The sequence below is a fragment of the Eriocheir sinensis genome, chromosome 63 (genome assembly GCF_024679095.1).
Source record: "Eriocheir sinensis breed Jianghai 21 chromosome 63, ASM2467909v1, whole genome shotgun sequence".
NCBI lineage: Eukaryota > Metazoa > Arthropoda > Malacostraca > Decapoda > Varunidae > Eriocheir > Eriocheir sinensis.
This window is the reverse complement of record NC_066571.1, coordinates 1,754,095-1,768,737: the sequence shown is the minus strand read 5'-3', so window position 1 is coordinate 1,768,737 and position 14,643 is coordinate 1,754,095. Positions and strand designations below refer to the sequence as shown.

General features: G+C 41.0%; 1 protein-coding gene across 8 annotated transcripts in view; it reads right to left on the bottom strand.

The window, feature by feature from the left end:
* The window catches only part of LOC126986823 (phosphatidylinositol polyphosphate 5-phosphatase type IV-like), a 38,592-nt gene extending 25,405 nt beyond the window's left edge, over positions 1-13,187 (bottom strand). The window contains exons 1-6 of one of the 8 annotated variants that reach the window (XM_050843202.1): positions 12,814-13,187; positions 9,176-9,325; positions 8,242-8,870; positions 5,702-6,334; positions 2,903-2,989; positions 1,403-1,491 (exon numbers count right to left, since the gene is read on the bottom strand). In XM_050843202.1, coding sequence (XP_050699159.1) covers positions 1,403-1,491; positions 2,903-2,989; positions 5,702-6,334; positions 8,242-8,870; positions 9,176-9,302 — 1,565 coding nt within the window. In that variant the 5' untranslated portion in view covers positions 9,303-9,325; positions 12,814-13,187. Of the gene's footprint in view, positions 1-1,402; positions 1,522-2,902; positions 2,990-5,701; positions 6,335-8,241; positions 8,871-9,175; positions 9,326-12,434; positions 12,756-12,813 lie in introns of those variants that run through there. The other 7 variants (XM_050843200.1, XM_050843203.1, XM_050843206.1 and 4 more) reach the window with 7 other exon arrangements.
* Positions 13,188-14,643: the final 1,456 nt, after the last annotated feature.

Genomic DNA, 14,643 nt, shown 5'->3' with positions numbered 1-14,643 from the left:
TCAATAATAGTGCTGTGAACTAATGTTGTCAATGAGGTAGTTTACAGTGGATCTGTCTGTGGCAACACTGACGTGGTTGATAGATTCATACAGACAAACAAGTAAAGAGGAAGCTGCAGCAAAATTAAATGACACAAAACTGTGGTAAACACACAAGTGATGAATTTTTCTCCTTCTTATCCATCACTAAAGTTTTACAGTTGCATTTGACAAATGATAGGCTACATGGAAAAGAAGAAGTTAGCACAAGTGAATATAATTTACAGTAAACCTTTGCTTTTACAGACCTCAATACAATGAATTTCAGCTTTAACAAGCTTTTTTGCCTTTCCAGTATATGCGGGGAATTACTGAACAAGTTGGTGGTGGGCTGGCTGAGCACGTACACACACGTCGCTCAGTGGAACATGGTGTCCAATGTGTAATTATTATTTTAATTTCCTTGTATGAGCGTAGTGCTTGTGATAACTGCATGTACATTAAGTATACAAACTTTCATCTTATATAACAAACAAACTTTGTTCCAGTGTACAAAAATGGTCAGAAATAGTGAAATTTCAGCTCATATGATGAACAACGTTCGTTATATAGCAAAAGTTTGGATTCCGTGGATATAATGGATTTTTGGCTATAACATCCCTCCCTTTCCCCCAATTGGCTTGTTAAATCCCTTTCCCCCAATTGGCTTGTTAAAGCAATGGTTTACTGTATAAGAGAAATAAAAAAATGGAAGTCTTGGTCACAAATGGATATCACAAACACATCAGACCAAATTCTGACCTTCATGAAAAACACCAAGTGATATGCTGAAAGACATGAAGCTGAAGAAATGGAAGAAAGAAGACATTGTGAACTACAAACCATATATATAAACACTTCATCTACAGCAGAAAAAAAAAAAAAAAAAAAAAAAAATGGCTACACCAAGCTGCACTATACTATTTTGCTTGTATGAGTCAAAGGAAAGCTGCTAACTACACGCTACAAACTGTGTTCATACTGTAAAATATGGCCAAAAAATCATGTCCATCACTGCACTCAAGAACAAATTCTTGAAACAAGTTTGTATACATTTACAGCTAAGTTATACTTATGAAATGTCTTTTATAAGAAATTACGATTCTTTTAACCATTATTGGATAACTTATACTTTACTTATTGACTGTTAATCTATACGAATTTTCCAAAAAATTCCATACTGTGCATTAGCATACATTATCAATCTTCAAGCACAACTACAATATGCAGTCATTTGTTACATGGGCAAAACAAGCACTTTTCTAGCTCTACTAAAGGTTTACTATCAGGCATCTACTAAGTAATGCTACTGTGACATCAAAGCCTGGAGAGTTTGTTGCCATATACACACACTTGACAATTCCTTAACTCTATGGAAACTTACTTTTTTTTGGCATCTATTGGTGAAATTATAGGCAGCCCATAAGACACACCAATGTTGGTCAGTTCATCTAAAGAGGCTGAGCGACACCCCTGAAGTGGAGATGCGGGAACGCTATGATCCTACAAACCCAAGAGGATACGGCACAGGCCATTAGTGCAGCCCTACACACTCACAAAAGCACCACACAGCTACAGCCACTACATAGCACCACCGCTATCAGTCATCCTAAAGAAGATGTGAGGCTGAAAATGAGTTAAACTAAGAAGCATTAGCATCAGTGAAACAAACTTTTTTTCATAAAGCAACAGTCATTTGAGAATTAGCCAATAAACCAAAATGCATAATTTTGTCATTTAGGGATTTGGTGAAACATCCAAATGACACATAAATATTACACCAACAACTGAACAGTATTCCAACACACACCACAAACTATACTGATGAAGCTTTTCAGTCCACAAACATTTCCAAAATTTTTGAAAATCATATTGATGAAGCTTCAAAAGTAACAAAACACCTTTCGAAGTAGCAAACAAATGAAAAACATTTTGTGGATAACCTTCCTATAGATACTATTGAACAATTTAAAAATAGCTTCACATATTTATTAAAATAGTATCTTAAAATAATTAGAGATACAAGACTTTTAGACTTGAGATGAAAGACATCTATTTATAAGGCTTCATTATAAAATATAAATGACAAATGAAGTAAGCACAGTTTATAGTATGATGGCATGAATAACATCATCAACATCTCCATCATTGATGATCCAACTTCCCACAGAGGCAGTCAAAATGGCATGTGGTATAATAGCATATATATTTACAAGATAGGACACATCAGAGTGAAATAGGGGTATGGCTGCACAGTGTATGTGCAGAGGATCACCATTAGGTGTGTGAATATGAAAAAAGAATAATCAGCAAGTTTATAAGAGTGAGTCTGAAAGTGTGTCAGGAAGATTAGCTATGAGCTGCAAAGAAGGAGTCAAGAAACAAGAGAGAACACAGCAAAGAAGGATGCAAAGACTGCAAAGAAAAAGTCAAGAAACAAAAGAGAGACACACCAGAGAAGGATGCAAGGACTGATGATTGCAAAGAGTATGCTTGGAAAGGAATGGCAGGAAACCTTTCTGTCATGAGTGGCCCCTTGGAGGGTTCCTGGAGGGACAAGGCCAAAGCATTAGACTAATCTGAGATAAGGTTATTAAGTGCTGCAATCTTGTATCAAACTGACCCCACCTCCTGTACCTTGAACTAAGAAGAGTGAATGTGAATTACAAAAATCAGTGAAATCAAAGCAGATATTTAAATGACTTGAGTGGTCCCATGTTGAGGGAATTTACTTCCTGCTGTGGGGCTGCTGGAGGAGCAACAAACCTTAATGCAGTTCTGATTAATCAACTCTGACTGGAATTGGACCAGTCAGTATGGGTGTCCTGGTCTGATTTCACAGATTTTCTTTCCTCAAGTTACTAGACACGCACCACCCACATACCTCGGTGGGGTCACTGCTGTCGGTGGTGCTTTTCCCAGGCACCTTGTAGCCAGACCAAGATGGAGAGCGGTTAAGGCGGCTCTGTTCCTAGTGTGGGGGAAACATATCTATCAGCTCACTTCCAGTACTGAAAAGTTCACTAAGCTCCTTCTCTTCTAGCAAAATAACTAGACTAACAGGTGCTAGACAAGATTTTTTTTTTTGTCCTAAAACTAATACCCACATTAATGAAAGGGAAATTTAATTAATGACCAGTGAGTGATACAGATGAATCTACAAATACAATCAAACTCACTATGGATATTGAACTAAACTACATAAAATCTATTGGACCTTAAATGAAATTGTTTTCATATCACTATCCATGATGAAATCAATTGTTATGAAGCAAACTCAAAAGAAATGCAAACACTGCCAGGCACACAGACAAGCAAAACCAATCTTACCTTTAAAACTATAGCTACAGAACTAAAATCAATTGAAAGGGGAGTCCATTAAAATTCTACCAAGGTAACATTTACCAGATACACAGAATGTAAACAGATGTGATTATCTCTAACAACACATGGTCAAGCAAGGAGACATCAATTCTAGAATTCAAAAATGGCTGACTGGAATGTGTGTACAGTCTTTACTTTTACCGTATACATACCTTAATTCTATTTTTTATGCTGATATGCAATGATACAGTTGTAATGTTTAGTGGAATAAACACCTATAAAATAGACACTGAATGACTGAGCATAACAATGTAAACAAATTAAGATATTTTCTGTACAGAATTATTCTTGTTAATGAAAAAGTATCATGTGGCCATGCAAGTATTGAGTGGGATAAAAATATTAGGGTATCAAAGACATTCTCAAGCTCTCCTTATGTAAAACAAATGCTCAATTAAAAATATATTCAAAGATGTAATGAACCACTGTAAAACAGAAATTAAACATTTAAAGTTAGTAGAGCAAGGCTTCTATCAGGTAATTAATGAATCATACTTTGAATACAACAAAATTATCTTACTCCATGAATGTGAAGACCCAACAAACTTCATTTAGAAATCTATCTTGCCTGAAAATAACTAGCAGTCAAAATAATGAGATGCACAAGGAGGCACGTGAGGCAGCATTGCAATAGTCAATGTATTGTCAACCTGACATAATTTAATATCTATCTATCTATCTATTTGACACACACACACACACACAAACACACACAAAGTGTGCGTGTGTCTGTGTTTTTATGTGACTCCATTTAACAATTTTTATATGAAAGGAAAAGTTTGTAATAGTCCAGATAAACCAGTCAAACCTCAATCAAAACTGTGACTGCAACATTGTTTTTTTTTTATTAAAAACAGCACAACATGCAGAGTTGATCAAATTGTTCAACATGTTCTGATTTTTTAGTCATACCCTAAGTAACTAAGTATATACATCACTCTCAAGAAGAATTTACATACCTTAATTTAATATACTGCTGAATGAAAAACTTAATGAAAATCATCAAAGCATGCATATTAATGGCAACCTATTAGTTGTGTGTGGATATACAGAAAGAATCACCCAAGGATCAGTGTCAGAAGTTAGGATGGGCGAATCACTCCATTATGTCATTGCTGTAAGAGGACCAGTCACAATTATGCATCTGAACCAAGCACACTTCATACCATGTTTTCAACACCCACCAGAAAAGGAAAAGGAGCCTTAATAACTTACTATGTTCATGAAGGCTGATCTGCCCCTTTAACTCCTCTCTTGGTCACCCCATATATTTCTTTTTACCCTTATTATTATTATTATTATTATTATTATTATTATTATTATTATTATTATTATTATTATTATTAACCCTTTCACACACCAAAAGTTTAATAAGTTTCTCTTTCCACTGCGACATCTGTCTGGGGCTCCCTAGGGGGCCTCAAGGAATGGCCTGACCGTGCAGCAATTTTTTTTAGCATGTTATCGATTTCACCCACGAGTATTCTTTTTTCCTGGCATTATTATATATCGTTGGTTTTGGAAGAGATTATTCTGCCTTTTGAAAGAGAAAAGCATCAAAAAATGCAAATAAATAGTGAAGTTTACCGACTCTGAGAAAAACAATTTAAAGGGACGAGTCGCACTCACAGGCTGCCTGCTGAGGCAACTAAACCACTGGCAATTATCACTTCAAATCCAATGGCACGAGAGTTGACAATTAGTTTTTGACGTGATTCGAGTCAAAAGCTCCGATGTAGACAATTCAGTTTTTATGTGAATTGCATCATGGTGCGTGAAAGGGTTAATTGCTGTTTTTATCTTTTAATATCAGAGGGGGAAAAAGCACAACTGGTTAAGTACAAGATCAGCACAAGATGCTTATCAGCTGTACACCTAACTGGTAATGCTGCTTTGTATCCTGCACCGCCCTAAACAGTGTGAGGGAACAAAATGTTTCCGTAGCTGGATAATTAAGGCCACACAGTCCTGCCAGGTGACTCCTTTGTCAAGAGGCTGCCATGACAAATTTTTGACCTTGTGTCTTATACAATGTAAGCCTAGTAGTGTGTTGTTCAGTCCCCTTCTGCACTGTATACCCATAGTGGATTTACTTGCCCCCAGAGGGCCACCCACATTGCCAAGTGATGGTAATGCTGCACTGTATACTTAAAGTAACTACAAGACTTTTATCATATTTACAATTCCCTTTTGGCTACTAATTCTAGAAACTTAACTTGAAAGTATGAAAAACTTGCATTCTGACTAAGAAATGAATGAACTAGACTAGCATTACAGGAGCAGTGCTGGAGCCACCTACCAATGCTGGGTGGGGATACGGTGCATCACTACGAAACACACCATCATCCTCACTCATCAGGCTGTATGGCGCTGAACTGGCATGCTTTAGGGATGGGGACCCACTGTTGGCCTCAGGGGCATGACCACTTCTTTCGGCACTCTTCTGTCTGGCTTTTTTTCCCTCCTTGGTCTGGGACTTCCTTCTACCTCTAGCATTCCTGGAACTACAGCCTGACGCCTCACTACTGGCACCTGAAGCCTTGCTACTAGTGCTAGGTTGCTTAGTACAGGTGGTGGGGTGAGGGGCATCAAACCCATTCTCCAAGTCTTTGGAGTCTGGGTCATAAGAGACACAACTCTGACTAGACACACTTGGTGAATGCACACACTCAGCAGGGCCAAGGGTGAAAACAACAGAACCACTACTGGTTGGGGATGCACACATGACAGAGGAGTCATGGGAGTTTTTTCTGTGTTCCTTGACAGTCTCTCTAAAGGCAGTTCTTCTCACAAGCTTGGGAGACTGCGTGTACATCTGGTCAGTTCTAGAGTTGGTGGTGGCAGTGAGAGGGGTGAGCGGGACACTCCCATTTACCTCAAGCTCTGCCGATGAAGACTTGTGGACCCTCTTCTCAGGCATTTCTTCACTCTTCTGTACAGCACATTGTTCAAGGAAAGACAGTGCATTAATAGGGTAAAAAAGCTCCATAATATAAAACAACGATTTCATACCAAAGATCTGAGAAATTCCAATGACATTTTTTCTGAGACAGTAATATATAGAAAAAGAGTACCATTTCACTTGCTACATGGGAATAATTTTGCTGAGGTATGAAAATGTGCGTGTGTGTGTGTAATTCACCATGGCCTGATAACATGTTGCCAGCAGGTACCCTCCCGACATGAGTATGTGCTCTTTATCGTCAATCTATGGGTACTGCCAGGACCTCACACACCACACACACCATCCCCCTTGCTGAAGGGGAGACAGTAACCACTCCTAGTCAACGGAAAGAATCTGGACTGAGCGGGCTCGAACCGCCACCCTGTCAGACCGTGAAGTCTGGCAGCGAAGCGCTCTAACCAGTTGTGCCACAAGGGTGGTGTGTGTGTGTGTGTGTGTGTGTGTGTGTGTGTGTGTGTGTGTGTGTGGTGTGTGTGTGTGTGCTGACACTAGATATTTTTATATGCAGTAGCACCAGTAGTACAGTCAACTGAACATAAGAGTCTGGCAGCAATGAGGTTTGGGACACAACTAGATTATTACTAACAGTACTAATCAACACCTATAAAGGATTGACAAAACAGAAGTGTTAGTAACTGGTAATGTAGGCATATTCTGGACACTTGGTGGTGAGCACCTCAACCAAAATTGTAACAATTTCATGCACCATAACCCATGACCACTTCCTTTCCCTCCACATCCCCCTGGACTAGTGGTGGATCCAAACCAGATAAAACTAGAACAACATGCAGCAGACCTGGCTGCTCCACAGTGAACCAAATTCATTTGGATATTTGTGACCAGCCTTGTAAATGAAGTTATATAAAATCAAATTAACTGACTTTGAAAATCAATAAAACAACAAAATTACTGCCTAAAATTAGTAAAATAAGCAGGTGTTGATCATACCATACCCAAAATGTGATTTTCACTACCAGATCACCCGGTGTGTGATGTATTAGTGTTGAAATTCTGGAGCCAAGCACTGTCCTCCTTGGAAATTAGTTTCACACAAGATGCATTTGAAATTAATATGTTGACATCCAACAGTTCAAGTAGTAATTTTCATAAGTACAAAAGTGCTTAAACTGAGAAATATCCAAACCCATTTTATCCTAGTGAGAGGGTCCATGCCTGGTAGTCTCTGCTGCCCAACTGAGGCTGGGAGCATAAGGGACACACAGCTGGCAACAGACATTCTGGTCATGTTTCAATGGAAAGTGAAAGTTGATCCCAAAATAGAATGCCAAGTGAGTGACCTTGTCCATTGTCACATGAGATGGAAAGGGGAACTAAATATCTAATAATATGCTTTTAAGTAAAAACCAGCTATATACTAAAAAGGGAAATGCATGCACTCACTGTAAATGGAATAAAAAAAGCAAAAAACACAAAGTAAATAAATAAGTACGATACATTAAATATGATTTTCTGTAACATAAAACCAGCACTGATTTTTGGTACGAGAGACTGGACTATGATGCATGCACTGAAATTCCAGTCATTATAGTGCACATGTATATGGGTAACTGAAGGGAAAAGTAATACAACATAAACAATAGCCTTGCAAGGCTTTCTATATGTATCCATAATTTAAATAATTATTTTAAAATGAAATTGCAACTTCAAAACACAATCATAAATAAAGAGAATGATAGAGGGTAGATATGGCTCAATCATTTTCTTAAGCTGAACATATAAGAAGTTAATAAATAACACTGACATCCAATAAAGAAAGACTGAATTAAGAGTTGTAGTTAAATCAGTTTACAAAAAGCCTTGTGCCTTTCCTAGAGCGTAAACAAGGAGTGTCACAAAGAGGAGGCTGGCATTACCTCGACCATAGTGGTGGGGTGGGCTGGGAAGAGACACACGTTGTGTAGCTGGTTGAAGGCTTCTGTGAGGCGGGTCATGGAGCTGGACCGTTTCACCTGAGGGGGCGCCAGCTGGGCACGGCGGGGCAACAGCGGTGACAGCTTCTTGAGAGAATCCCTTCCCAGCTTGGCTGCCCTGAGGGCCTGACCCGGTGTAATATGTCCCTCCAGCTGCTCACCCCCACACACTGAGTTTCTGCTGGCTGCCACTGGACATGACTGGGTTCCTCTTACATTTGATTTTGGGTTCCTGATGAAGTCTGGATCACTACAAGGAACATAGACAATGCTGGCAGAGTCTAGAGAGAGAGATTCCTCCTGTACACTTCTGGCTCTACGTTCCCCGGTCTGCTGCTGCAGCTGCTGTTGCCCGCTAAGCTCTGATACATTCATTTTGTTTGGCAAAAGGGTGACTGCTGCTGTACTCTGTCTGCTAAAATTGCGCAGCGGTGATGCCTGCTGGTCTCCTGGAGAATCTGGTGCTTTTTGTGAGGTGTGAGGGCTGCTGGAGTCTGGGGGAGGTGTTGGGCAGGAAGGGGTAACAGTGACTACAGGAAGTACAAGTGGGGAAGAGGAAGATGTTAATTTAACTAGGTCATTAGTAGACACCAATGGAGGACACAATGCAAGTTAGTATGCTGTGTATTCCTTAGAAAAAAAAAAAGAAAAAAAATTATATATATATATATATATATATATATATATATATATATATATATATATATATATCTATATATATATATATATATATATATATATATATATATATTCTCAATTTAATTCATTATGCTTTAAGAAAATAGGCACACAGAATGAAGACCTTACTAAATATCTGAAAAGTGTAAACTGAGATGTATTTTTAGTTGGCTGCTAAGTGCCAGACCCACACACTTACCATCCTTCTCATCACTCCTTCCCTCCATGTGCAGGTTATTCAGACTGTTGGACAAGCTGTGGTTCTTGGCTCGCCTTGCCAAACCCTTCTTTTTGCTGCTTCCCTCATTGTGTCTTCGTGGTTCCATTCAGCCAGGCACCTCCAACAAGCCTACCGCAGAGGATGGAGTGATATAAGGAACCTCTCTACTCACTGACATGGTGCTCATGCTCTGATCATTATAATGACTCATTCCAGGTCACCAGGATAAGCTTCCTGGTTATGGTATGCTTATGCATACCTCTCACATATACCTGCACTGTGTATAATCCATTCCAGTGGAGAAGTGATCTGCTTTTACATTGTAATTCAAAGGAGAGCACTCACTCCATAATTTGCTTGGGGGGGGCCTGTGTGTGTGCGTGCGTTCGTGCATGTGTGTGTATTTACCTAGTTGTAGTTTTACAGGGCCTGGGCTTACGCTCGTGTGGTCCCATCTTCATATCTGTATTTGTCCAGCTTTTCCTTAAAGTTGTACACACTCTTCACCGATGCTACATCCTCACTTAGTCTGTTCCAAACCTTTATGTTTCTTTGCGGCAAGCTATATTTCTTCATGTCTCTCAAGCATCTTCCTTTTCTCAGTTTTTTACTGTGTCCTCGTGTGTTGCTGGTGTTTCTTCCTTCTCGTAGAAGTAACTCATCATTGTCTACTTCCATTTTATTCCATAATTTTTAAATTTGTGTTAGGTCTCCCCTTTCTCTTCTTTGTTTCAGTGTTGGCAGATCCATTTCCTTTAACCTTTCTGCATGACAATCCCTCCAGTTCTGGAACCATTTTTGTTGCCATCCTTTGTACTCTTTCTAGTTTTTTATGTGTTTCTTCTAATGGGGAGACAACACCGCCTCCGCATATTCCAGTTTTGGTCTAATCATAGTGGTTATTATCTCCATGGTCTGTGTGTGTGTGTGTGTGTGTATTTACCATTCATCATCATTCTTTTCAGTGATGCCTGCTCCTAGGAGCTCCCACCAGGGAATGGCCACAGCAGAAGAGGTTCCACCTTTCTCTATCCAGACACTCCCTCCTTACCTGCTCAAAGTTTCTCAAAGATATTTCCCCCCTCTCCCTAACGTACTCTTGCACCCTATCCCTCCATTTCACTGGAGGTGGTCCTCTGGCATTCCCTCCCTCTATCTCACTCACATACACCCCTTCTAGTCATCTTACTCTCCTTCATTCGCTCCATGTGGCCAAACCACTTTAAAGTCTGTCGCTTCATTTCTTCCCTTCACCCCTGCGACACATTCCAAAACGCTTGTGCACACTTTCATTACTCATTCCATCCATTCTAGTCACACCACAAGCACTCCTCAAATAACTCATTTCCACTGCCTGCACTCTAGACCTCTGAGTTTCATTCCAGGCCCACATTTCACTTGCATATGTGAGGGTTGGTACTATTATTGTATTTCTCAAATCCCTCTTTACCTCCATGCTCACACTTCTGCCATTCATGATTCGTCCCAAAGACCCTACCACCCTTCTTCCTTGCAATGCCCTTTCTCTTATCTCTCCCTCCGTACCACCATGCTTACACATAACTGATCCAAGGTACTTAAACTCATTGACCTCCTCCATTTCTTCACCATTCAAAATTATTTTGCATTCTTTTTCACATTTAATTCCCACTCTATATGGGCATACAAAATCTACAACCTCACTTCTACTTCACTCACAAACCATCACTTTACTTTTGTTGATATATACTTTCAGCTTTCTCCTGTTACAGACACTATCAAAACACTGACCAAATTTTGTAGGTCACTTTCATTTTCTGCAATGAGCACCGTGTCATCAGCAAACAGTATCGAATTCAGTACCCACTTCCTTCCCTCATCGAACAGTCTTACTCCAACTTCTCCAACTTTACCCTTAATTTCTCTAATAACACCATCCATATAAATATTGAATAACCATGGTGACATGACGCACCCTAGTCTTAAGCCCACTTTTATCTTAAAATGTTCACTTGTTTCTCCAGTCGGTCAGACAGTCGCCCCACAACAGGGCACGCTGCCACTCTATCTGGGGATTTCTTCTGGGGATTTCTTCAGTCTTCTGCGTCGTGGCCTATTGCGCCGGTAGACTTCTTCCCGGTGGATCCTAATGGTCGGCCCAAGGCTTCTTCCCGGTGGGGCCTGATGGTCGGCCCAGCCCATTCTGGCGCAGGCGAGTGTTTATAGTGGCGCCATCTTGCATTGGCTCATGCTGCCCTCCCGGAGCTCATCTTTAATCCTAGAATCTAGAGTCTGGGTTGATAGGTGGTCTTCAGAACAGCACGTGGGAAGTTTTAAACCACTTGGCGGTGGCTGAAAAATCCCAGCTTGGTGGCACTGGGCGGGGATTGAACTCGCGTCGTCCTGAACGCATGCCGTCATGCTATCCATTCAGCCACTGCCTCCCTCAGGTAAAGCTAACCTACCTGAGTCAACTAGACCTCACGAGGCGCCTCCTCCCTCGCCCCTTGTCGAAACTCATGGGGGGGGGGGGGGTCTTAACACTTCCCTTCTATGGTGGAACAACGAGTAGTGAGTCCTTTTTTTCTTAACATTTGATATTACCCTTTAGCTGCTGGAATTGTATAAAAAAAATCAGTGCACAGGTATCGGTATGGGTATCGGTATCAGTATCGGTCAAATACTGGGGTATAGGTATCGGTCAAAATTTTGGTATCGGTACATCCCTACACAAAAGGGCTAATATATGATAAGCAGAACTAAATCCCTAACTCTGTTATTAACAATTTGTGATATCTATCTATCTATCTAAGGGAGTTGAGTGCTGACTACCCAGGCTAGGTGTGCTAAGCATTACACCACAGAGACCCTGGGTTGAAGCTGGGGGTATGCACTATAAGCCTCGGTGCTCATCTCCATCACATTGGCCCTTGAACCTGTGGTGGGTAAGGACCCGTCACCCCACAACACAGGGCAGGTGTGACATTCAGGTCAGGTGCACACTTTCTGCAGATTTCCCCAAGTACCACCTCTAAGATCAGACTCAGGATCATGATATTAAGTTGTTCACTGGCCCCCAGTCGTCCCCTGGACACAGCCATCACCCGCCTGAGGATTGGTCACACACACCTCAACGCTCACCTGCACAGACTGAACCCACACTGGCCATGGTGCCCCACACAGCCTGACAGACCAGAACACTTCCTGCTTCACTGCCCAGGATTACGCTCCCTCCGTACCAGCCTCAAAGCATCCCTACCTAGCCAGATTTCACATCCACAGGCCAACTCTAGAAGACCTGCTGGGCAGCGACACCCTCGGCCCCAACACTGCCTTCCAAGCCCTCAACTGTACGCAGACCTTCCTGCAGACATCAGGCAACTTGACAGGACCTAACCCTAACCTTTAATCTGGTGACACATCGACAGAATAACATCCTCTAACATTTCCTGAAGGGACGGCCATACACCAGTCCACTTCAAAACAACACCAAATTTCCCTTCATGGTTTCCAAATATTAACTGGTGAAGCCAATGCCGTCTTCGTGGGTGCTGGGCCACACTGCTGAATACAGAGGGAAGGTGTAGCAAGCCAATGATATGCAAAATAAGCCATTATGCACTGCGCCGTCCACTTACCAGGCCCGCGAGCCCCAGCCTGGCAGGTCACTGTTTACCTCTTCTTCTTCTTCTTCTTTTGAGCTGCTCCGTTTGTATCGCTTATCAGTCCTCCTCGGTACTTTTTCACACTAATATACTTCAATCACTACACACTCTTAGTTACATTACTGCGCACACTTATATATGCTTCACCCTGCACTGAGCTGTTTTTCTGTACACTTTTCTTTTTCTATTTTCTTTTCCTTTGTTTTCTTCACTAGTACTTTAGCTTACTTTGGACTTTTCTTTTCGCATTTCTCTTTTCTGCCAGGGCTTTTGTTTGTTTCCGCTATTACACTTTTCTTTTACTCCTCTTTGAGCCTTGATATATGGAAAGTAAATAATGGATTGATGAATAATGATTTTTCTACATAGTACCTATTTGCAGCTGATCGTGTGTGAGGCTTTTCAAGAGTGGTTCAGGGAGGGGTTAATGATCTCCCCGGCTCTCCAGGACAAGGGGAAACTGTGAAACGTTTGCCTATAAATAGCTTATAGCAGATAACCGATTAGGAATTCATGTAATATAAGTAACGTAGACGTATTACTCCTGCACGTTAATACCCATAAATGCCATCTAATTACTACAAAATATTGTCTACGTATGAATATATGGATTATTTCGTAGACAAAAAAAAATGTTGGCAACAGAAATGCGCAACCTTTTATCAAGTACTCACATCTGCGTCGTTGGTGCTAAAAATGGCACACGCCCTCCCTTGGACCGTGAATTAAGCCGCTTCTACTAAAATGCATCTTGAGTTGTCGTTTCCCTTTGTCCCAGTTGACTAAGTCGGAGAAGTAACATTTCTACAGATACAAGGCCTTAATTATCGGCCTGACGTAACCTTATCGTCATCGCGCTATTTCGTAAGGCTACTCAGGTACTATAATGAGATCAAAGCTACTTCGAACTAGCCTTGACTGATTGGCACACACACACACACACACACACACATATACACACACACACACATATACACACACACACATACACAAGATTCAAGAGAGGAGATTTTTTGACATAGTGGTGATCTAGAAGTATCAAAATTATAAGACGTCTTCTATTATCGATACGCAAGGTGTTTTGGACCTTTGAGGAGTGCAGGAGGTTAGGTATGTGGTGGTGGGGGGCGATGGGGGACGTGTTATTATTATAGGTGGGGCGGCTCAATGTCTATTTCTACAACTCTCTCTCTCTCTCTCTCTCTCTCTCTCTCTCTCTCTCTCTCTGAATGTTCTCCCCTCACCCAAGTAGTTTCACTATTGACGACATATCTGGTTGCTCTGAATGCCTGAAAGATCCTTGTGTTATTTCTACACTTCAAGGATATTCAGTTTCAAAACTTTCAACAAGAAAAGAAAGAGAGAGGGAAACAGAATAGGTATAAAGGTCGTAAAAACTATCTTACGCAAGACAGTATGCAAGTCAAGAAAATCAAAGGCAGGGGAAGTCGGGCGTAGCGTCAGCTAGGAGCAGACAAGGGTAAACCACAGAGTTATTATATTTAACTCTGTGGGGTAAACACGGGAACAGTCACTCAGTATATCAATAACCTAAATCCTCCCTTAGATTTACAGGTCATGGCCGATCGAGTTACGTACTCTAGTTTTATCTCTCATATCAGTTTGTAAGTGGACGCTGATTTTTGGGCAGCTATCCGATTGTCCCTCCAATAGTTGAGGTAAAGGATTGAACATGACTCGCTCCAACAGGAGAATGAACACACTGTCATTGCGTTATACAGGCCGCACATTTTTCGACCTTCTCTCTCTCTCTCTCTTGTCCTCAGCGCCACGTCTGGTGAC